The sequence below is a fragment of the Cynocephalus volans genome, chromosome 15 (assembly GCF_027409185.1).
Source record: "Cynocephalus volans isolate mCynVol1 chromosome 15, mCynVol1.pri, whole genome shotgun sequence".
Classification (NCBI taxonomy): domain Eukaryota; kingdom Metazoa; phylum Chordata; class Mammalia; order Dermoptera; family Cynocephalidae; genus Cynocephalus; species Cynocephalus volans.
The window spans coordinates 30064061-30090486 of NC_084474.1; the positions used below are offsets into that span (position 1 = coordinate 30064061).

At 36.7% G+C, this 26426-nt stretch overlaps 1 protein-coding gene across 12 annotated transcripts in view; it reads right to left on the reverse strand.

Annotated features, from left to right (window-relative positions):
- STAU2 (staufen double-stranded RNA binding protein 2) overlaps positions 1-26426 on the reverse strand; it is a 290691-nt gene that overhangs the window by 72645 nt on the left and 191620 nt on the right. For 10 of the 12 annotated variants that reach the window (XM_063079352.1, XM_063079356.1, XM_063079350.1 and 7 more), the window contains one exon: positions 16020-16133. The exons of 1 other annotated variant lie outside the window; for it this stretch is intronic. In XM_063079352.1, coding sequence (XP_062935422.1) covers positions 16020-16133 — 114 coding nt within the window. Of the gene's footprint in view, positions 1-14313; positions 14465-16019; positions 16134-26426 lie in introns of those variants that run through there. One more of the 12 variants, XM_063079353.1, reaches the window with a different exon arrangement.

Here is a 26426-nt window from a genome sequence, read left to right on the forward strand (position 1 = left end):
AGTCAATAAGGCTTAAAGTAATAGCAAGGCTCATTTCCTAAAATTATACATGATTCTCTGTTGGTAGTTCTGTCATCTACATAAATTGAGAAGTCTGGAATGGAAGAATTAACAAAATAGGATTTTTCATGAATGGACCTAAAAAGCTTGAAAATTATTCATCTGAAACAATAATAACAAACACCCAAACACCTTTCCTCTTGTTTAAAAAGGACAGCAACATCTACACAATGGAATACTACTCAGCTATAAAAACGAATGAAATACTGCCATTTGCAACAACATAGATGGACCTTGAGAGAATTATATTAAGTGAAACAAGTCAGGCACAGAAAAAGAAATACCACATGTTCTCACTTATTGGTGGGAGCTAAAAATTAATATATAAATTCACACACACACACACACACACACACACACACACACACACAAACCGGGGGGGGGGAGAAGATATAACAACCACAATTATTTGAAGTTGATACGACAAGCAAACAGAAAGGACATTGTTGGGGGGGAGGGGGGAGGGAGAAGGGAGGGAGGTTTTGGTGATGGGGAGCAATAATCAGCCACAATGTATATTGACAAAATAAAATTAAAAAAATAAAAATAAAAAATAAAAATAAAAATAAAAAGGACAGCACTCCTTTTTTTTTGGGGGGGGGGGTTATATAGATACTGAATAAGTATTTGTTGAATGGATGAATAAATGACTAGCTGCTTTTTAAAATTAGAATATTAAATAAAAGTACTTCAACAAGTGGTGAAATGTTAATATCTTAGCATGTACTTCAGGCAAAGAAACCGAAAGTTTGTTTCCTGGCTGAGATTTAGAAGTGTTCCACCAAATTTTATACTGTTTTTGGTTCTGTAGGACATTTCCAGGGAAACTCCATTATTCTTTGATAGTCCTGACCTGGGCTTACAAACTTTAGGGAGTGAGTCAGTTTCTATCAGAATAAAAGCAATAGTCTGCTGCCCTTCAAAGATATCTGGAGACAAAAGACAAAATAAAAGACATATAAAGACAAAGAAAACAGGAAGGAAATTGCTACTGTTAATATTAACGTAGAAGCAGACCATTATTTGGTGACCCTAATAAAGAAAACCTTTGAATAGCACACTTTGAAAGTGCTGTTTTGTCTCAGGCTATTTTAAAGCATATTCTAAGTCCCGTGAAATTAATAGACCTCCAGAAACTTTTTATATTCATGAAAGACCAGAGGGGAAAATCAACCTACAGTGATAGATACTAGTTTAAAAATTACTTTTGATAGCTCCCTACAAGCTACTATCAGATATAGTAGCTTACTTAAAATAGAGTTGATAATTTAGTACAGCATTATTCAATAGTTAGTATTTCCCAAGGACTCTTGGCACAAAATTGTCAATGACCACAATAATTTTCTTTTTAGTATTTTATGTAAAATAAATACATGAAGCATCCCAAAATATTCATATTACTACCAAAAATCAACACAAGGTGTAGCTTCATCCTTCCTTCCTTTATCTTACAGACTTTAGGGATTACATAGACAATATATTTCAAATGTATATAGTGTTTGAATTTTTCAAAATGACAGTTTTAAGGATGCACCACTTAGTAAGAAGTGCCAACACAGGGTGTCACAGCCCAGCTGTTTGGTCTCTCTCCGGCAGCTTACTTTTGCCACCTAGTGGGGGAGGCAGTTTCATAGTCAGGTTTTATGTTTTGTATAAGGATTGTCTCCTTTAAGACCCAAGAGTAAAGATCACCTTTATATTAGAAAATAATCAAACATTCTTCTTTCATATGGAGAATTTTAGATAGTCCTTTTTTTTATAATCTTAAATAACTTCTCCAAATGGGTCTGTTTCATGTCTGCTGGTATTCTCTCAAGCAGTTAGTTTTCACCACAATGATTAACCTAGAGAATTCAAGGTAAAATAAAATCTTTTTGTATACATTTATAATTTGTAACTCTTTGGGGAAAACATTGGCCTTTTCCTGGTTTCTAATCATTCTCCATCCCCTTACCTTGTAATATCTCACAAGGTCTATGTTTGGCTCATTCTTGTTTTTTATACTTAGGTGGGGACCAAATATATATCTTTATCCCTAATCTTTCATTGTGGTGCTAATCTCAAATCTTCAGTTATCTATTGAATATAATATTTGGAACTGACATTTAATGTGTCAAAAACCTAAATCATCATCCTCCAAAAGAATCAAGGGATGGGCTTTCCTTTTGAGACAGTGTGGCAGCTTACTCACAGCTTAAGTGCAGCCCAGGGCTAAACATGGCAGAGATTTTATTTTATTTATTTTATTTCATTTCGGTATGTAAAAATTAATGAAACAAGTTAAGCAAAAGGAACAATCAGAAGTTAGGATCAGTTTACTGGGCTGGGCAGGAGGAAACATGATGATGAAGAGTGAGGGTGGAACAATAATAATTAACAGGAATTGAGGTCAGGAACATGGGAAATTTGACGCAGATCACAAAGTTAAAGCTGAGAAAATTGGAAATAGAAGAGATTGGAGAGAGTACCATAGCTCATTTTTAGTCTTGAGGTACATGTAAGCATTAAGAGGACTGAGGAACTCTAGAGATGTGGAAGTCTTGGGTCTGGACACACATGGTAATATCTGCTTTTTCACTCTACCTTTCTCCAAATTATGAAAAATCATCAGTTCCCATAGGGTCTGCTAGATAGTTTCTTGAGGTTCCTGACCCAAATAAATTATTGCTTACCAAAATTTCATTATCATGAATGGCCTTATAATCAAAGCTTATAAAGGTACTTTAACCGTTTTATTGAGGTATAGGTTACTTAACATGAAGTTCATTTATTGTGAGATTTAGTAAATCTAGAAAGTTGTGTAAATGTCACTACAGTCTAGTCTTAGAACATTTCCATCACTATAAAGTCCCCCTGTGCCCATCTGCAGTTAGTCCCTGCTCCCATTCCCAGCCCAAGGCAACCACTGATCTGCTTCCTGTCTCTATAGATAATTTGCCTTTTCTGGGAATTTCAAATAAACGGAATCATACAATATGTGGTCTCTTGTGTTTCGTCTTTCCTCTAACATGCTTTTGAGGTTCATCCATGTTGTAGCATGTAGTTCACAGTAGTTCAGTAGTTCTTCCCCTTTCATTGCGGAATAATATTCCACTGTATGAATACATCACATTATGTTTAACCACCACCAGCTGGTGGGCATTTGGATCATTTCCAGTTTTGGGTTATTATGAATAACGATGCTATTAATATTCACATACAAGTCTTCGTGAAAATATATGTTAATTTTTCTTGGGTAGATACCTAGGAGTGTAATTTCAGATCATATGATAAATCTGTTTAACTTTTTAAGAAACTGCCAAACTACATTTCCATCAGCAATCCATGAAGATTCTAGTTTTTTCATATCCTCATCAACATTTCCTGAATATCCCTGATAAATTTCTGGCTAGTCTGCTGGTCCATTGTTGGCCACAACCAAGACTGTAACCTCAGGTTCACTGAGCTGCTAGCCAGACTTTCTTGTTTGTTTCCTACTGAAATGTTTACTGTTACTCACAATGCTGGTGAGCATGGGGCTTTTCACATTCCACTTCATATCAAGTAAGGCCATTCTTTCAATGAAACTGCTGGCTTTCATGGCTGTCCTCGTTCCTGTGGAACTACAGTGCTGAGTTTAAATGTGGGGGGGGGAGGTGTTGAGGGGGGAAAAGGGGGATGGAAGCATCCCCAGGCAGGAACAGTGCAGAATCCTACTTTTCTTACCTGAAGTTTGGTAGTTTTTCTATGAATAAATACTTCTCCACTTCTCAATTTGCTGAATGCCTTTTATCAACTTCTGGAATTATAAAATGCTGTTTTTGACAATTCTGTCCAGTTTTATTGTTGCTTTTTGAATGGGGGATTTGTCCAGCTCTCACTTTTGGTAGTCTGTCTTTAGAGCTATTTTTATCTTTTTTATCATTTTATTTTTATTGAAACTTAATTAATTATACATATTTGGGGAGTTCAGAGTTGACTATCAATACTTATATACAATATGTGATGATCAAGAAAGGCTATAACTAGCTTATTCATCATTACAATATGTAATCATTCACTGTGTCCATTAACCAATTTCTCATAGAGCAACTTTTAATTGCTCTTATCCATTCTTTCATAGTCAGCTGGTCACCAAGGGCTGCTGCTCCTTTCTCTGCAGTGTTTCTCTGGGAGAGATGATGTTTTCCTTGTCATTTTCAGAGTCACATCCATCAAGGTAACCAGCACTCATTCCTGAATTACTATGGTAGCAACCTTTCTCCCCATCACAGTAGGTCCTGCATCTGGGGCCAGACTGATCTTACAGACACCAGCATAATCCTATCCCTGGCTCCTGACTGAAGAATGACTCTTTGCTGCAAAGAACATTAATTTCATACAGCTCTGCCTAGCTTTCAGGAATGTATTCACTGGCCTTGATCTCGCACATCATCATTTTATTCCTGTAGTTCTCACCAAGTTGTTTTTCTTCCTCCACATACTCTTTGCCAACTTCCCTCTCTCATGTTGTTTTCCCAATGTGGAATGTCCTTATAATTTGTCTTTCAATTTTTGGTCCATCACTTCTAAAGGAAGCTTAATCAGGTGAAATCTTCTGCTCTTGATCATTCCTCTATGCCACAGCCTTTCAGTAGTCATATATACATAGATTTCTGACCTATGTATATACGTTTTTACCTATATAAAAATGTTTCTGACACAAAAATCATATTGGCTTGCAATTGGTCCTCAATTGTTTTCTATGTTTTGTGGTTTTACCAATTTTTTTCCTTAAGATTATTTTTTATTCACAGCAAAATTGACCAGGAAGTATAGAGTTCCCATATAAACCCCTTTCTCCAACTTTAATTACACTCAATTTGAGGGCATTCCTATTTACAAAATAGGAAACACTTCTTAGCATCTAGTACAGTGGTGGACATATAGCTAGTACCTAATACATGATTACTGAGTAAATAAACTAAAATGTTTCATGATATACAATGGAAATTTTCAAAAATCTTTGAAAATGATCACTTTTAGATTTTTTTTTTCTTGGAGAACTTAACTCTTACGTATACCTTTGAAAGCAAGGGTGATCTTAAAAATATTTAATAATTAGTGTGGCATGGAAACCAACCAATAAAATTTGACAATTTAAAACAGAGTCCTGAAAACTGCTGGGCCAAGCAATAACCAATTAGTTCCCAGATTGTGGGGAGATGCCAGAGGTCCTGAACATGAGGCCATGATGACAAGGGGTGAAAACTGAGGTAGGAGCTATTTGGCCAAGTGGCATGAAAGTATTTAAACATTTTAACAATTGGAGCAACAATATCAGGGGACACAATGAATATGAGTTCTGCCAGGAAGTAGACTGATATTCTCTGGATTTCATAATGGCTGTTGAATATAATATCTATAAAATGGAATTCTGTCAACATTGGGCAGTTTTGGATTTGGGGGGCAATATGAGAACGAGTCTCTGAAATGTTAAGTGCAGTCAAGAATAGCAAATAGTCAGAAGCCAATGTCAAGGGTCAGTTCAGCAGCATGAGATCAGAGACTGCAAAAGTACAGAGCAGACCCTAGGTAAGTAACCAGGAGTCAGAGTTCAAGGTAAGTAGGTAGGATCAGCCAAACAATAAGAAAATTTGAGATAAGGATCCCAGTAAACAGTTGTGTAGGATGCAGAAATGTATCAACGAGGAGACTCTGACCCCCAGGTAACCTTCTCTCTGAGCTAAAAAATTTCTTATATGCTTCCTACTACAGCAGGAACCTATGCAAAGACATGACCTCTCTCTGCAGGTGAGGTTAGGTAACTCAGGAGGAGGCCAACCAGCACATCAGTCTTTGAGAGTGAGAAATTTAAGTGTGGGCTTTGGTAAAGTGGTGACCCCAACCTAAGTTTGCTGGTTGCATATCATTGTACCACCTATGAAGGGTAACAGCAGACATTTTTTTTATCACTACCTTGCCCTTGTAATTTAATTTCACATATGTTAAATATTTGGCGGTTGAAAAATGTCTTCAAATTCCTTCCGTCAGAGGATGCAAAAGAGAAGCCAAGGAACTAAAGGATATTTTAAAAACGTGATCTGAAAAGGTATCAGCTGCCAACTTAGAAACAAAGAGAGGAGGCCAAATACTAGCAACGAAAGAATAATACTGAAAAATTTGAAAAATAACCAATAACTGGTTTGTCTAAAAAGGAATTTTGGACATGGGGAGAGGCATGACTTAATTGAAGGTGCATTGCTAAGGGAGAGAAGGTTACTGTTTTTCAGATTTAAATAGTGTAATAAATCATACACAACACCATAATTATGAGTTTACAAGGAAGGTAATACTCTTTAGGTTGTAAAAGTGACCTCCAGTGGGCAATAATGCTCCCAAATCTGTGGCCTAGGGAACTATACTCTATTGATCATCACTTTTAAAAAGCCTACAGAGACAACAGTTTTCCACTATAACTTGCACATCCATTTAGCCAATTATATACATATGGTATTTATTGGTTTAATAATGTATCTGGTTATGATTCATTAGTGTGAGCTTTTAACAGAAGGTTTTTAGAATATTTCCCCAACAATCTTCAAATCAACATCAAACATAGAGATAGAGTAGTAGAAATGCTAAATTCCTACCTAAATATTTTGAATTTAGAGGGGTCATTAAAAATTAGAATACTCAATTAAAAATTAAGAAACTGCTGACATGAAGCATGTACACAGGTCCAAAATGGAACAAAGCGTATTAGAAAATCAAGACACCACCTTTGGATTCTATTTATACTTTAATTTGTCTCCTGTGAGATCATGAATAAGAAATTATCTTCAAAGAGATAACCTGTTGTTGAACACTGAGCTACAGATTAAATAACTACACCAAAAGTCTTTTTTGATGTAGTTGTGAAAAGTCTTGTTTATTTAAACCTAAAATTTCATACTTTTTGCTGATTAAAATAGCTGTTATTCATCATTTCAGGAAAAAAGTGAGAGAAGGAAAGCAGTAAGTTCGGGGGTGGGTTTTGACTATAGTCCAAAATTATTTTATAGCTGAAATTAATAAGTCACTTGTGTGTGAAATATCATTGGATATATGTAACCTCTCAGAAATGTGTTCATGCCATATTAAGCACAAATGAAATTATGAGTTTGTTATAAAATACATAATATTTAATTTTCCTACTGCCTTCCTCTATAACTCACTGTTGGTTCTGGAAACTGCTTATACATCTGATATGAAAGAAGTAAAGATCCTTGTGGAAACAACAGAATATTCCCTATTACTTTAAAAAAAAAAAAAGTCCGGCCATGAAATGTTTCTAAATGGGATTTCAGCAAGGAGACAAAAGTAACCTTTGCTACAGGCAACTTTCTTTCAATGCTCTGATGAATACTGATGAAGACAGACTTATTATTCCCTTAGAGAATAAAATTGGTTTCCACTGTGTAGTAAATAAATCCAAAAATTCAGTCAAGTCTAATTGTGCTACACATAGGCACATATTTCCAGGAAACTGGCTTCTTTCCAAGAGAATAAACTTTGAATGACCATGTTTAGGTAACATTTGATGCAAAATTCAAAAATGCCTAATGTTTCTTCCTTCTATCCTGGGACTGAACTGGCAAACTTTTTCAGTAAAGGGGCTGACAGTAAATATTCTAGGCTTTGCGGGCAATAAGGTCTCTGATAACTACTCACCTCTGCCACTGTAGTGTGAAAGCGGCCATAGGTAATACCTAAATCAGTGGTTGCGTTGCGGCTGTGTCCCAATAACACTGTTGATGGGCACTAAAATTTGAATTCTATATAATTTTCACGTCATGAAATATTATTCTTTATTTTTTTTCAAACCATTTCAAAATGTAAAAGCCATGCAGTGCAGGTGGTGGGCTGGCTTTGTCCCATGGGCTGCAGTTTGCTGACTCCTGTTCTTGTCCATAAATGAAAAATGTCCCTCCACTGGTGAGAAGTGCCTGGTGTAATATTCTTCCTGCTATAATATTTTTTTGAAGATATAACTTAATTCCTTAGCTATAATATATATTTGTGTAAAATGGGAATTTTATAAAATAAGGTTAAAAGTCAGCAGGAGAAATTTTAGTTCTATATTCAAGGGATAAGTTTCAGATAGAGGAAATATTGAAATATAAAAATCAACAAACATGAAAGTTCTTTTCCAAAACAAACATTAAAGTTGATGTGCTTTTTTAATATATCTTTTTTAGTACCCTAATTCATAAATAGTAAATAAAAATCAAGTTAAATTTTGAATTTGGGCAGCTCCAGGCCATGCCAGAAGCTCACACCTAATCAATCATTCAGCACCCCACAGCACTCAGCACTGTGGCTTGATACATATTAGCAAGCAAAGCAGTTGAAGTTCAAAACCTATGCCGAATCTGTGTAATACAGAGAATGCTAGTTACCTCTAGGATGATGATGGGGGTCTGTTATTATGCAATGCCTCTTAACTACGTCTTTTGTACTAATAAAAAGCTTTATTTGTCTTGGGTAATTATTGCTCAAACCTGTGATGTTCATGCTTCTTTAGATTCTGAAGAATGCAGTCACAAACAACACTATTCAGTGAATGCTAACTTGTACACTATATTGTGGGCCCTAGAATCAGGAGGAAGTCTCTGGTACCTGAATTAAGTAATTTAGGACACCAAGTACTCATGTGCATGATAGGTTAGAACAATTAGAAGTGATAAATAGAATAAAAGAATAAAAGGTAAAAGAATTAGTGGAAGTATATGATGGATTCCTAAGGATAAGTTACATGTATTCAGAGTATGTGAATACTCAAGATCAACATTTAGAAGTACAGGGATCCTTTCATTAAAAAATCCTTGCAGGGCCACCACCAGAGAGAGCTTACTGGGCCAAACGTTTTATTTCTCTCACTAATTTTACTAATTGAATTCTACCAAATCCAAGTCATTCTAGTTTTCTTAAAATTCAACTTAATTTCATCCTATAAACATGTTGAGTGCCTCCTAAGGGCCAGAGCATAGACACCGAGGAAACCAGCGTGAACAAGACCCTGTCCTGGACCTGGAGAGGATCGCTGCCCGGTGGGGTAGATCAACACAAGAGATAATGGGAAACAGATTGATAAGTGTAACAATGGGATAGTGTAAAAAGTACAGATAGAAGGCCTATTGACCGGAGTGACATCTTGGTTGGATGGATACAATAATTAGTTATCCTATGAAAATGGAAAGAATGGGTCAGGTGGAAGGACTGCACAAGCAAAGACACAAATGCAACAGAGCATGAGCTATGGCAGCTCAGCACTGCTGGAGCAGAGCATGTGGGCCTGAGTACAGGGTGACTGGTGAAGGATGAGACTGCAGATACAGGCAGGTACCAAATCATAATGTCCTTGGATTTCATCCTAAAACCTGTGCCGTCTAATACACATGTGGCTATTGAGGACTTGAAATGTGATAGTCCAAAATCAGATGTACTGTAAGTGTAAAATACACCTCGGATTTCAAGTATGAAGAAAAAGTAAAATACCTCAATAATCATAAAAGTTGATTACATGTTAAAATGATATTTTAAATACACTGGGTTAAATAAAATATATTATTAAAATTAATTGTAACTGTTTCTATTTTTTTAAATGTGGTTACCAAAATATTTAAAATTACATGTGACATTTGATCCTGCACGTAGTACTCCTTGTGGTTGATTCCTCAACAACTATTTCACCCCAAGCATTTAAACCAGTAGTGGTTTCTCCTGCCAGTGACTATTTTAGATGTGGGCACATGACCAACCCAACCCAGGCCAATGAGCTCTGAGGGAAAGATAGTTGGAGCAGTTCCTGGTACAGATGTCTCTGCCCAGGACACAAGAAGATCAGATCTCTCATTTTGGATGTGGCTGTATTCCACGTGACACAGAGAACCACTGTGCCCATCTTCCTGAGCCAGAGGATGAAGGGCAGAGCTGAAACACACAGCTAAAGTGCAGAGCTAAAAATGAGAATAACTTGAGTACCTGACATCATCGATCTGCTTTATCAACCAACCCTGGAGCCCGCCCTTCCTTTAAACTTCCTGTTATGTGGGATAATGAGGTTCCTTATTATTTAAGCCAGTATGAGTCACATTTTCTGTTACTTGTAGCCAAAAGCATCCTGACTGATGTATTTCATTAGACTATAATTACTTCAAGGGCAAGAGAGTACAGGTATTATCATAAGACCATCTAGTACCACAAAAGTCTGTACACAGTCTACATTCAATACGTTATTGTTGTATATTTGAATAATATGTGGGAAGGCTTTTTCTCTTTCTGTTAGTTTTAAAATACCATATAACTGTAAGACATTATGGCATAATTCCTCAGGCAAAGAGACTTTTTCTTAATCAGTCAATAACCTATGAGCAGAATTTGATTAATTGAAAGTAGAACAAAATACCCATCCGATTTGTAAATTGTTACACTTAATGGTTGTCCTTTCATTGAGATGCCTGACTTGAACCCTAGTCAAAGCATACACATTGGGAACAACTCAGTCTGATTTTGTAATCTGGACATAAACCCTTAAAGGAGATGTAGCAAACCAAGCAAATACACAACTGCTACAATTTATACATCATTAGTTATTGTTCAAATCAAGCAAAATAAAGTATGGAGAGCCTACAACAGCATCTAGTACATGGTAAACAAACTATACATAAATTTGGTTCTTTATTTTTTCTTGTAGAATTGTTGGTTTTTTATTCCAAATAATGTGTTAAATATGCATTGTCATCATTCACTCTATTTGATAATCTTGTTTTTGTTGACTAGAAGTCAGATTACAGTAAACTCTAATATACATATATTATGCTTCATTGGCCAGGTAGTGCTTGGTTAGGTGGTTGGTTTATTAATTCATTCTTTTATTTATATGAAGCAATTAAGTTTCAGAGCTAACTAGAACACAATAAGGTAGGGAGCAGTAAAACTATTAACTACAAATTAAGCTAATTTATTTTTACTAAGCTATGTCTACTTACCCAATCTTTGTGGGAGGGGAGATTGACAATGCAATCTGAATGAAGATGAATAAAAAGAAAACATAAAAACAGGGAAGGAAGTTTATGACTTTGGGGCTGTAACTAGAAGGTGAATGATGTAATTAAAGGAGACAGGAAGAGGTACTCAGTAACATCTAAAAGTGATGAAGAAATATGTAGAAAGGGTATCAGGCCAAAAGCAGAGAGTAAAGAATAATATTTGGTGAGTTAGACCAAGCTAGAAGATTCCAAAACTTTTCTGTACTATTACTAAGGATTCTGTTTTCAGTAGCATACACTAACCAATATAACTTTAATTTCCAAAGAGAATATGCTGAAAAAATTAAGCAGGACCCTTACTAGCTCAATCTTAAAAAATAAATGTGTTCTTTACTCAACTTATAAATAAAGATGGGGCTGGCTAGTTAGCTCAGTTGGTTAGAGCACAGCCTCGTAACACCAAGGTCTAGGGTTTGGTTCCCCATTCCGGCCAGCCGCCAAGAAACAAAGAAAAAAAAAAACCGTAAAAATGATCACTCATCATTGAAACCAAGATAGGATCTACAATATTTAAATTTCACAAGACTGGCTCACCAAGGACCAATACTGCAAGTTAACCATCTGTGTATGCTCCAGTGACTAGTGTAATACTCCCACACAGGGGTTCACACAGTTAGCACATTGTTGAAAAATTCAGTATTTGAATTTTTTTTTAGTATCTGAATCGAACTATGTTTTTGTTCTGAACAACTAGATATTCTAAACTAATGTGAATTTCTACTATCACATTTATTTTGAATAATAAGGCAAACACATGTAGAATATTCTCATGCAGACATGATGGGGACCTCCAGGCAAATTCAGCCTAAATGACTGCCCACCGTCTGGATGGGAATTCAGAGTTTCCAAATGAGAAATTCTGGCCAACAGACCTTTTCCCTGAAGTCAGACAAGGGTGGGCTTAGACCACTTTTTGGAGGCTACTAATTACTCTAAGAAAACTGAAGCAGGCCTTAACTAGTCACTGGCATTCAGAGGAGTTCTATACCAGGCTCTGGGTTAAATCTGGTGCATTCCAAGGTGGATCCAACATACTCAGTACAAAAGAGGCAAGGGGATGTCATCCTTCCACATTTCCTTGGGGTTAGTACCATATAAGTAATTGATAAAGCAATGAATATGGCTTTTTTTTTTTTTTAAAGTTAGGTTTATTCAGGTATTATCTACATACAGTAAAATTATCTTTTTTAGAGTACAGTTCTGTGAGTCTGACAAATGCGTACAGTCACATTTCTACCATCAGCCCCCAAAATTCCCTCACGGTACTTTGTAGTCAACCCCTGGCAATCACTGATCTGGATTCCATCCTGATAGTTTTGCCTTTTCCATAATGTTATATAAATTGAATCTACAGTATGTAGCCTTTTGAGTGATTTCTTTCACCTACAATGATGTAATTGGCAACAAAGCCAGTGACATCAGGACACAGTCAGTGAACAGGAGAATGGTAGAGATTGAAGTTGAAGAAGTGGAGGGGGCTATATCATATAGGGACTTGTATGCTGTGACAAAATTTTTTTATTTTATAGTAGGTGTGATGGGAAGCCATTGGAAGGTCTTGAGCAGTTGAGTAATATCATCTGAATAACTTAAAAATAATCTTGGCTACTATGTGGAAGATAAACCATAGTGGAACAAAAGTAGAAAAAAAGTTAGTTTAGAGGCTACTACAGTCATCTGGGTTAAAAATGACAGTGAAAAACTGGAATGGTAACATTGGAGGTGTTGAAAAGTGGTCAGATCAGAGATGTAGTTTAAAGGAAGAGAGGCTGGGACTGGGTGGAGCATGTGAAGGGGACAGAGGAGTCAAGGACGGCTCCAAGGACAGCCTCAGCAACAAGGAGGACAGTGGTGCCATTCAGCAGGAATGCAAAGAGGAAAGGGAAAGACGTGGGAAGAGGGAGGAGCATGTTTGGTAGGGGGAGGCAGAGAACTAAGAGCTGCATACATGTAGACATCATCAGTATATGGGTGGTACCGAATCTTTGACTACTTTGCATATATGTATTGACTTTTGATAAAGAAATTTCACCCCAAATTTTTAATACAGTGAGTGAATGCACTGGATAATACATCTGGTCTCCACTTCATTGAGTTCCTAGAGTTAAATTTTAAAAAATAAGAAGATAAGCTATAAAGGCTCAAGACGGGAGAGCTCTTCCACTTCTCGCCTTCACTTTCTGCATAGGTAAGAACAACCTGAGTTTTGTAAGAAGAATGACTTCTAAATTTTACACATACTACTTTTTTTTTTCTCAGAATATGATTCCATTTGTTCAACAGCACTGGCTCAAATAGATTGAAAATAGAAGCATTTTTTAAAGTGATATTTTTCTTGCTTTAAAATGTTTTCCTGTTTACTAGTATTTACAAATTAACAGGTGGAAGCATTTAGTGGTCCATCTTTTCTACCTTATGAGATCAAGTTTATGCTGCTGGTATGGCGAATGAATAGCTTTTGCTTAGACAGACCCTCAGGTTGAGAGAGGAGGAAATGGCAACATAATTTAGAAAAGCCACAGGGTATGGAATATAGTTTACTCTGTGTCTCCTTTCCTTGGTGAGCCCAATTATCCAAGTTCAAGGGAGGAGCACTGATCACACCACTATCTCCATTCTGTACCTCTGAGGCCACCAAACATGCACAGGATAATCACCCCTGTCATGGCCCTAGTCATTTATTCACTCATCCATTTGGCCATTATCAACACATTTCCTGAAAGTTTTTCTCTTAAAGTTCTCTTTTTTTCTCTTAAAGTTTCATGCAAATTTGTCATCCATAACATAGTTGTATCTGCTTTAATATAAAAAAAATCTTTTTTTAACTTACCATTGAGTAGAATTGGCATTCCAGAAAGATGTAGTATAGGACTAGTATGTTAGTTGTGCAGGTTGTGCACTGTACACCTCAAGGGGTGCCATTCACACCACAGTTATTGTGGATTTGTCTATTACAAAAATTTTCTGTTGGATGGAAGTAAAATGCCTTGAGGAAGAGGCACTTTTTTTTTTTTTTCTAATTTGTAAAGGTGCCACATGGGATAACAGTAGCCCTGGACTTTGTGTACCCCGGACTTGGAACAAGCCTGAACCAGCTTCATGATCTCACACGTGAAGAAGCCAAGTTCCAAAAAGGTGAAGAAACAAGGTCTCACAGCTAGCTCATGGCAAAGCTCAGTTTGACCCCAGTCTCCATTCCTAGCCCAATGCTCTATAATAACAACATGCTACCTCTGCTAACAGTGGGTTGCTCTTCTTGGATCTGTGGGTTACTGCACTCTTTCACTTCTTTGCTCAGACTCAGAAGAGGCCTTTGCAAGATGGGTATCCCATGCAGCTCTTGCCAGTTGTTTCTGCCATGAGTGGATACAGAGATAGACAAAGAGGTAGCTTGTATTGCCAAATATTCAAAGGGGTGACATTGCTAGATTGTAAGCTCCATAAGAACAGGAACCATGTCTTACATTCTCACCATGTATCCTTGGCACCTAGCATATAGCTAAATTATAGTCTTACACAAGAAAACATACTTTCTGTAAGCTAGTTTAGGACATGCTCCTCAGATCTCTGCTGTACCCTCTTCTGCAGCTAGGGCACATGTCAGTGTAAAAACCTGTTAAGCACTGGAGTGGATCTCTAAGCTGCTTTCCAGATCAACATGCTGTAACTGTTTATTTTTGGTTCAACCAGGAGCAGGAAGATCAATTACAGAATCAAAAATAGTAGCAGTGAAATGGATCTTACAAGTCATCTAACCTAACTCCCTCATTTAACATTCCAGGAAACAGTCATAAGGAGCTAACAGAATCTACCTCGTAACTGCAGCTAACTTACGCCATGTTAGTTCCTCAAACTCAGATTTTCTCAGCACCAGTTAGTTGCTCTGTCCTGAATACCGCAATATCTCCCCACCAACCAACAAATGATTGGAAAGACACAATGTCAGAAACATTATGGACTAGAGAGGTGTGTCCTTTAAGAATGTTTTCCCAGGTCTTGTTTGAGTTGGACAATGATAAACTGTGAGTTTGAGAAGATACACTAGTATGGTCTTTTATTCAAGCCATGCAAGAGGCACTACTTAGATAAAAAGAAAAAAGATTAGTCAGTTAAGTCCTCAAATGCACTGAAAAATGAATATGAAAACAGGTTATAATTGTTCTGTACATGAATGGTTAATTTAGAAAGCATAGCTGGTTAATCATACAGTAAACTGTGTATGTCTACTTACTCTAACTACAAGCTAGAAATTCTATGGCCAAGATCATTAGTTTAATATGATAATTACTTTAATCGGAAATGTGTATTATCTTGTTAATGGGATGTATTCTCAAGCTGCTATTTAAATAGTCAAAAGAATTTGTTTATTAAGAAACAATATACTTTTCAGATTTTCAGCTTTATTTCAGATATAAAACTTTAAAAGTAAAAGCAACAACACTGGAACTTCATTTCAGAAATATCCCAAGTTATGGAACTAAGCTGATGATCCTAAAAGTTCACAGGATTATTTTATATACATTCTATAATGCAAAACACTCTTCAACAGAACCAAATGAGTATATTATAGTGAGACTCCAGTGTTATCTAGACTGTTTTGTTGATCCTTCCTCTTATATATAATTATTAAAGATAAAAATAACTTGTAGGGCAATTATTTCTTCTTATAAAAGAACTCTATATTTAAATTAATAATGGACTGCAAACAAGAAGTCTAAAATAATTTAAATCTTCTAAAATATCAGTTTCCCAACACAACTGTGATTTTTTTCAAAAGACTAGCAAATGGTGGTAGTGAATGATGTGTTAAGGAAAGCAAAGCTGTACATGTACACATAGCTTCCATTTTATGGCCTCCAATTTCTTAGCTGGGCCATAATGCAGCAAAACGGCAGTGGCATATTATACCTGGTCATGGCTGGCTTCAATGGAGCTTCCAATAGCATGGAAAGTCATCTGCACAGGGGCTAATGTCAGACAGGTCACATACTCTTTGCCACTTTGTCTATCACAGTAGTGAACCTATAACAGAACACATGCAATCTGCTGAACACCATTTTTAAGAGGAAACCAGATGCAATAGGTCCTTTTTCAAAGGGTCTAGATATTTCAGAAATTTGAAAAAAATATGAAACCTTATTGGAACACTGCAATATATATGGACAATCTATTAATTCCATATTAAGTCTTTTTGAGGTTTTAAGGGAGCTTAGGAAATACTATACAAAGTGCTTTCCATTGGAGCTAGTAGAAAAATTCACAACTAAATGCTATATCTATCTTTTTAAGGCACAGCTTTCCATAATGCATAAAGGGCTCAAGCATAAGCATAATTCTAAGTTCATTTGATTCTAATGAAACTTTGTCAATCTGAATTTTCTCTCATCTTTTACTCTGCAGGTATGTATTGCCACTTAATTTGTAGTGACATTCTTCTATTCCTACATTAAAGTCCCTACAAAACCAGTGTTCAATATACATATCACTATATCACATTCCATTTGAAATTTTGACAGTACAATCAAATTGAATTAAGTTGAAATGATTTGTAACGTGCAAACCAAAATAAAGTTCCCACAATATTATTTTTAATGTAGTTAAATGTAACTAAACATTATTAAAACCAAATGTAAGACACACCATATGGGGTGGGGAAGTTTGAGTTCCTCGCCCATTAAGAAAATGTCTAACCTGCAAAACAGTTCTTTCAGTGTTTTTTTTTTTCTCCTAATTGTAAGCTAAAAGTTAAAAAACATTGCTTTCATGATAAATTAACAAAAATATGCCTATAGAATGAGATGGGATTCTTACTAATTATATTGAAGGGAAAATTGGTTTTATTAGCTATAACTTGTTCAATTTGTTAAATGTGGATAGATTTAGGATAAAGGCTTAGGTGAAAATTTTGAATTTGTGAGGAAGAAAATTAAAACACATATTAGTTCCTTGCCGGAGGTTTTATTCTAATTGCTGCATAATGTCCATATACCTTTTTTACAGAATACAGTCCACCCACAACTAGGCACCCTGGGACAGCGTATCAGGGCCTGCCCAGAGGCCCAAGGCATGGAGAAGGGGACCGAACTCCCCTCCCACAACAGGGCACACCTCCCCAGTGCCTCGGTTCCCGCCCAGGGACCAGGGGCATGGAGAAGGGGACTGGGTGTATGGAGCCAGGGACTGGACACCCCCAACCCCCACAACCAGGCACATCACGCCAGCAAGTCAGAGCCCACTCTGGGACCCAGGGTATGGAGAAGGGGACTGGACCCCCCCACACACAACCAGGCACACTGTGCCAGCGCTTCTGGGCCCACCCAGGGATCCAGGGCATGGAGAAGGGAACTGAACCCCCTCCCACAACCAGGCACACTATGCCAGCACCTCGGGACCCACTCTGGGACTGGGGAGTGGAACCAGGGATCGGATACTCTCCACAACCAGGCACACTGCCAGCACCATGGAGCAGGCCAAAAACATCTCCTCCATGTGGGTGGCCCACCACAGCCACCACGATAACCATGGCTGCCGCGAAGGCGGCTAGATGCCACAACCACCACACAGATGGTCCGCCAGCCCCTGGAGTGAGTTGACACAAGGAGAGTCACCAGCAGAAATAAAGAAAGGAGGAGGACGTCTGTCTCCACAGAGCCCATTTCATAGTGACAGAAGAGACATCGGCTCTACGATAGTATTGGAGGACCTGATCACGCCTCTCAGCATTGGACAGATCATTTGGGCAGCAAATCAACAGAGTAACCATTATTCTTTCAGAGGGAGAGAAGAAATCTAGGGTGATTGGAGCGGGGAGAGGGAGGGATTGGTCAAGGGGCATAAAGAATAACTACAATTTGTAACAATATACATGCTAGTAATATTGATTTGATCAACATATCTCAATGTTGAACCCCCAAAATATGTATAATCAATTTTGATTCAAATAAAAATTTTAAAAAGAAATAAAAATAAAGAAATCTTTCCAAATTCAAATAAATAAATAAACTGAAATAGAGAATTTTAAAGCTTTCTTTTATCTAAATAAATATTTCATAATTTTTATAATCAAAAAAAAAGAATACAGTGCACATTTATTTTGTCACAAATAATATGGAATGAAAATTACAGCAATATGATTTCTAGTCTAATGGTTTAATAATTCAACTTGTTTTAGCCAGTAGGGTTGTTAAGAATGGCCATCATTTTCCCTGCAGGTAGGGAGGGAAACTTCCTCCTTGGAATCTATAAAAGTAGTTTAGAGCTCAAATCGAGTCAATATAACAGTCTTGCTTCCAAAGCACTGTAAAGATTTTGTTATAAAAGTATTTTTTCCAAGTTAACCTTGGGGAAAAAATTTGATAACAGTTCTAATTCACTGTACTACACCTCCTTAGCAAATTAAAAGCTAAGTCAAGGTATACAAGCTCAAGAATGTGGAAGTATTATTTACTATGCATTAGCTACATATGATGGAGAAAAATGAAACATCACATAACAGGTTTATGCAAAAGCCAATAAATGCTGACTATAACAGCTACAGTTCACAACCATTTATGGTACAGTTAAAATATTATGTCTGATATAGTGCTATTATAAAATATGGTCTTCTAAATTTAATAAAATACAATCACCCTTTTGACACCAATTGAAAATCTCTATGAAAGATATGACACTCCTAAATACAGAGGGACAGTGAACACACTTATATGTCAGCCGACTTATTGCAGCTCTATTTTTCCTCTTAGAGAAATGAAAATTAGTAGGGACAAAAACAGGACAAGATAACTGCAGTCAAAAAAACAAGCTTCAAACTGCATTTCCATCAGTGGCTCAAATAACATTATCAAAATTTTTAACTTTTCTACTGACTGTATACAACTCACAGTGAACCTCCAAGTACCTAATAAAATATTCTGCATCCTATGGACATTCAGTATTACTGTAAATAATAACTCATATATGAAAGAGAAATGTAAAGGTGCAAGTTAGCACACAGCTCAAAGATGTCAAAGCACCCAGTGATGTGACAGAGACTGTTAGCTGTCCTCCAATATTCTTCCACAGAGGTTCTTAGCTGAGCACTTGGATGCTCAGAATAAAGACCTTACTTCCCAGGCTTCCTTTTGGTTATGACTGGCCATATGACTAAGTAGACTGGAAGTGAAAGAATTCTGTGGCAGCTTCCCAGAAACGTTAAATAGAGATTTCAGGTGTCTGTGTCTTTTGCCCTTCTTCTTTACCCATTTTGCCAACCTGCTGCTTGGAGTGTAGAGATTACCATCTTCGACCACGAGGACAGCGGCCAAAACCCAGATATGGGTTCCAACCCAGACTTGGAAGGAATCCGGGTCCTGAGGACTCTATGGAACAAAATCATCATACCAGCCCTAGACTGCAAGCTTATGGAACTTTGTGTGAACAAAAAATAACTTCTATTTTATTTAAATCACTGGGCTTTTTATCATTCATGAGAGAAGCTAATCCAAGTAGGATTTTTCCTGTTGCCCTAGAATCAACACCAGGACCCACAGCAAACAACAAAAGGAGCCCTAGAGAGCTGCCAACATTTAGGGCTAGGCCTTATTCCCTTCCCCAACTCCCTTTGTGAGAGTCAGCATAACTGATCCAACCACAAAGAATACACAGAGTAATAAGGGATGCAGTGGTGAGTGGGAGGGAATCATCTGGACTGTTGGCCTTATGAGGAATTTCCAGTGAGTACTTCTCATGAGTGGGGTAGCTCTCTCTAGAGAGCAACTGATAAGAGAATGTGAATACCTGCATAAGTGAAGACTCACATTTCATTCCCTGAAGGGAGGCTTGCTAGGAATTGAACCTGTAGGCCCCCTTTAAAAGAAATTTTGACTAAGTCTGAGGTATGTCACTGGCAGTTTGGAAGCATATGAAAAGACTGGGCTTATACATATCTAAGAACTTGGTGAAGGAGTCCTAGTACGTACTGTACCTGAAAAAACAAAAAGGATGAAGAAAGACATGCTCACCCTAGAACTCCATGGCCTCTGGAGGGAATGAAAGAGAATCTCGGCAGAAGCCAAGGTGCTACACAGGCCAACCAAAGTAACACCAACAGGGGAGGTCAGGAGTATAGACCAATGGTAAAGCCCAAAGGAAACATGATTGCCCCTCAGAGACAGAGGGAAATAGGAAAAACTGACTATTGCCTCATGAATGGACTTACACTTACACGGAAACCAGCAGTGGAGGCCACCAGCAGTGGATGAAACCAGGCTAAGGGTGGCACCTTCCCCGACCCTAGTCCCTCTCCAATCCTCTCAAGACCAGAGGAGTAAGGTCAGGAAACAGGTAGAGTGTGAAGGAAGGTGTCTCAGAACCATATAAGCCCCCATGTCACCAATCACAAATACCCAAAGATGCTGGAGTGAGAGGAGAGAAAGAGATCAATGTACAGCCCCTCCTCTGGGTCTCCTGAGTCAAATGAATGACAAATTTGATGAAAGAAAAATGAATAAAGATAATTTTAGAAGATTACTGAACTCATCTCCCTATGGTGAAGATTTATTGTTTATAAATCACATCATTTTGCTCCCTTTGGAACTCTAAAATGAACGCAACTGATCTTGATTTTTATAACATTGTAGCACTTGTTCTGGATTTATAACATCATCAACGACTATAAATTGACGTTTTGTTTCTGTCAATTCAGAATTCCTTGCAATGGAGGGATATGAAATTGACATTTTACACTGAATTGGACTAGATTTTTTAAAACTAAGGGTAATCAGAAAATGACTAGATTTGCTAAAGATATCACAAAGAAGTTTAAATGAGAGATCTGGCAGGGCATAGAAGAAGTATAAAATATATACTTGGAGACATATAGATATATAGATAAAATATATACATAGAGAAATATAAAATAATTTCATGTTTATGCCCCCACTGCATTAGACTGCCTAATAAACCAGATAAAAATATGTGAATACGTAGGGCCGGCCCCGTGACTCACTTGAGAGAGTGCGGCACTGGTAGCATCAAGGCCGCGGGTTCGGATCCTATATGGGGATGGCTGGTGCACTCACTGGGCTGAGCGTGGTGCAGACAGCACCAAACCAAGGGTTACGATCCCCTTACCAGTCCAAAAAAAAAAAAAAAAATGTGAATACGTACAACCACTGCTTGAAGACCCAATTTCGAATTAAACAAAAAATAATAATATGCTTTACATACGTGACCAATGACTCATAAAAACAAGTTTGAGATGGATCTCTTCAGTTATACATTGTCTTTTTGGAAATAAAAATATTAGCATTCATAAAATTAAGAATTAAAACAATTATGACTGGCATTTTGAAATTCACCCTTCTAAATCTAAAAATGCTTCCCATGATTCAAAGCATTAGAAGGAACCAGGAATCTTAGAACACTATGTTGAAACAAGTAGGGCAATAAAATTCCATTATGTTCTGTAATGCACACATCTTTTGATTTGGTAAAATCTTTCCACTAGAACAAAGCAGTATTTTTCTACAATGTGGTCCTAAAAATTCCAACATACAATGTCATAGGACCTTGATTTTTATGAAAGAAAAAGGAATAAATAGAAGATTACTGAAGTCATCTCTCTGTGTTGAAGATTTATTGTTTATAAATCACATCATTTTGCTCCCTTTGGAACTCTAAAATGAAAGCAACTGATCTTGATTTTTATAACATTGTAGCACTTGTTCTGGATTTATAACATCATCAACAACAATAAATTGACATTTTGTTTCTGTCTCAATGAATTTACAAAATTTATTCTACTAAAAGGTGAGTCATAAATTTCAATAAGTCAATGAAATAACATGGCTTCCTTTGAAATTTGTAAATCTATAATAATTTTTATTTTAAAATAAGTTTCCTAATTTGACTGATAATCCCATAAACCCAGATGGAATACTATACTTGTGCATTCTGATAACGATCTTGCCAGTCTAAAGATTTCTTTTTCCTGCAGAGAGAGGCACAGATCACTTTGACTACTCATATAATTTAAGAAATAAAATCAGTCTTAAAATAATTTACATAAAAAGGTGTGTAAATTTTTCAAAGCTGTTTGAAAATACGAGGGGCTATCCAAATGAAACTTTAAATTCTCCACCCCTACCTCCAAAAACAAGTTGAATCAAAAACTGTTTCCAGCAGTGGGTGTGAAAAAGACCCATATTTAAAGAAAGTTGCTCATTAGATCATAAAGGAAAGATAAAGGCCAGTACATTCATATGTGATACATAACACAATTACTGTGTCAAGAAAACATACATTTAATGAATACACCTCAGGCTGGTTGACAATGGAGCCCACCTTCCAGCAGTGGACAGTGATTTCACTGTAGCTGCTGCACATAAGCCCTGCCCAGAGGAGTAAAGACAGGAAGGAGCTAAACAGCGACAGTTCAGCATTAAATCTTAGGATGCTCAAGACATGCTTGATTCTTGCGGAGTCTGCACACCAACTGTACAAAGAAACTAAATCTTTATTAACATAAAATAACATGCTCTTGGCAAGGCACAAAACAGATTCGCTTCATAGATATTGACCTAAATAAGTAGATTAAGTTGGTATTAAACATTTCTTAGCTACTTTTTTAGATCACTTGATGACATGTAAATTATCTTACTTATTTGGGTCAACTATAATCAATAGTACAAATCTACATTATGTTAGTTCTCTTTATAACTAATAAATTAATTTATAATAAATAAATAAAATTAGTTTATCTGTGAAAAGCATTTAGAATTGTGGCTGGCTCACGGTTAACATTAAAGTAAATATTTTAGATATTCTTATTATAATATTCCATTATAAAAAAGTAATAAAATAAAAAATATGACAAGTATATTACTAATAATAATATTAATTAGGATAATGTCTGTTACTGACTTTCTCTGAAGTTTTTTTCCCCAATCCCTTTCACAACTAACAAATACCATATCTACTCCTTTGTAACAAAAATGTAAACATATACTTAACAAGCTCAGTCATGTACACCAATTTTTACTGATGCATAATCTGTTTCGCTATGCATGCAACATGCCTGTCGCATTAGTGACTCTAAAGGGACAGGGATAAATTAATGAATAAAATCACATTACACAGATTGAGACTCAACTTGTAATCATTTTTTTCTTTCTTTTAGAAAGTCTATGGGATAAGCTTTGAAAATTACATACTTATATTTGGTGTTCAAAATCTGGCAGTGATATATAAAGATTTATTTCCAGTATAAGCCACTGATAAAAACTGTCGAATAAATGCAACAACAGATGTGCTGTCAGCATTGATAAGGGAGATAATGGCATTCTTACTGTAAGTGATGAATATATACATGCCCAAAATCCTAAATATTTGTTCTTTGATTTTTAGTTTCCATTGATTCTGCCAGTGAAGGTCTTCGGAGGCAGCCAATTAGGATGTAAAGTACACATACAGAAATGATTTCAGTTTCATGTTTCCATCAAAAGAAAACACTAAGTGATTTTTAACAATCAATTTCATACCTACCAGAAAAGATTCCCTCTTTTGTAGTGTGCACTCATGTTTTGATATAACCACATACATTCATCTATATATGTAAAACAAGCCACATTAAAATCTGGAGGGGTGGGCCGACCCCGTGGCACACTCGGGAGAGTGCAGCGCTGGGAGCACAGCAGTGCTCCCGCCGTGGGTTCGGATCCTATATAAGGATGGCTGGTGCGCTCACCGGCTGAGCGTGGTGCGGCCGGTCACAAAAAGACAAAAAAAAAAAAAAAAAAAAAAAAAATTCTGGAGGGCTTTGTAAAGAAATAACTTTTTAGTAAGAAAAAATCTTTTTAAGGTCAAAGGAAAATTACAGTTATACAGGCAGTCAGTATGCCATCAAACTTAAACTAATACAAACTCTTCTCTCAACAGGGTCAACTCTTCTACTTTTCATGTGTTGGCATTCTATTGTATTGAATATCACTTTGAAAAATGGGTATCAAAAACAAGACCTTACAAATCTTTTCTTTACATACTGGCTAATAATGGCATCTAATTATTTTTTTAATTGGAATATGGTGCTTTCTACTCAGGATTACAGACTTTAAAAGCATACATTACATATTTATATTTAAAATGCAATTACATTCATGATGAAAAGACCATTTATGACTTCCGCTTCCAGACAGGATGGAATAGATTTACTTTTCCCTATTCTTCTTGTTAAATACAAGTAAAAGTTCTGGATGTTATGCATAAAGCAAACACAAGAGGGGTCAGAAAGGTGGAGAGGAGGGGGAAGACCAACTAGGGACTTCAGAATCCAAAGAAAAACACAGTGGTAAATTCTGGATTTTCTTTTTGCCTTATATATCCTGGAAATACCAAAGGGAATAGCTGGCGGGAAAGCACTAAGAAAGCCTGCTCTCTTTAGTCACAGGACCAAAAAAAGAATAGTCTAGCAAGACAGAAAAGTTTTAGACAATAACTGCCCTACTCCAGGCAAACACCATCAATAAAATGGCAGATTAACTCTCACCCCTAACAGCAAAGGTGGCCGTACACTTTCATGCTCCCGACTGAGGTAACCCAACTCCCCTGCTAGAGTGGTGACAAAGAAGGCCAAATGGAAAGTCAGGACTTTCATCCCTGTTGGATCCCTGGGTTTTCACCCTTACCTGGTGATATGAAGCACCCTACCCCTCCTTGACAGGTTGGTGTCAGGGGAGGCATAGTTGAGGGTCAGGACTTTTACCACCACCCAGCTGTAACAAGTACCCCTCCTCCCACTTGTGTGTCAACAGAGGCTAAGTGGAAAACACGAACTTCAGTAACAGGTGGCACCCCTCTTCCCTAGCTAGTACAGTGCGGGAGAAAGCTCACTAAAACATAAGTTCTAGGAAAACAGTACCCAAAATGTCCAGAATTTAATAGAAAATCACTTCTTATACCAAGAACCAGGACAATCTCAACTGAATGAGAAAAGTTAATAACCAGATGCCAACAACAAGATGACACAGATATTAGATTTATCTAACAAATATTTTATAGCAGCCATTATAAAAATATTTCAATAAACAATTACACATACCCTTGAAATAAAACCTTATACCTTCAAGAAGCTGGGCAAGCACCAATAGGATAAACACAAAGAAATGTACTCTAAGACACATAATAATCAAACTTCTGAAAATTAAAGTCACAGAAAAACTTGGTGTGGGCCCTGCTCAGTCTCTGGAGCTATGCTGCACTAACTCTGTGAAACCTATATTTTTTATCTACTATATTAAACTTATTCTCACTTTCTACTGTGGCTCTGCCCTTGAATTCTTTCCTGTGGTGGAGTCAAGAACCTGGTAAGAGGACTAGGCGGGTTGAGGCTGACTATTGGGCCCCCCTGGACCCTACCTCCAATATCACGTAGTACTGTAAGAAAAACATCCTGAAGGATATACCTTTACATTACAATGGTAACAATAGTTATCTATTTCAAAAAGCATATTTTTTTCTTATTAATTTTTATCTTGGAAGCAGTGAGAGAGAAATAACTCCTGACTTATACAAGTAAAACAATTAGAATGACAGCAGTTGCTCAACAGAAACTATGGAGACTACTGGCACCACATTTTTCAAGTACTAAAAGAATTATCAACCCAGAATTTTACATCCTGCAAAAATATCCTTGAGGAATGAAGGATAACCCAAAAAATTCTCAAGTGAAAAGAAACAGAGTTTGTTGCCAACATACTACCATGAAACAATGGCTAAAGTTGAGTTCTTGAAACAGAAAGGTAATGATAAAAGCAACTCCATCAAGAAGAACAAACACAGAAAAGAGTAAAAATATTGGTAAATACAATAGACTTTCCATCTCTTCTTGAATTTTCTAAATTCTGTTCGACATTTGAAGCAAAAATTATAACACTGCCTGATGCAGTTCTCAATGTATGTGGAGGAAATATTTAAAACAATTATATTATAAACAGAGTCACGTAAAGAGCACTGAGAAGGACAGAACATCACTTCTGTGATATTCTTATCAAAAAATGCACATCCTCAAAATACACATTTGAAAACATTAGAAAAACTGAGATTCAAGAATATTATACAAAATAAGTGATCAATGCTCTTCAAAAGTGTCAAGATCAGGAAAGACTGAAGAACTATTACTTGATTGGAAAAGACTCAAGAGACAAAACAACTAAATGCAATTTGGGATCCTAGAATGGATCATGGACCAGAAAAAGAACATTAGTAGGAAAACTGGCAAAAATTTGAGTAATATCTGTAGATTAGTATTGTACTATCATTAATTTCCAGGTTCTGATAACT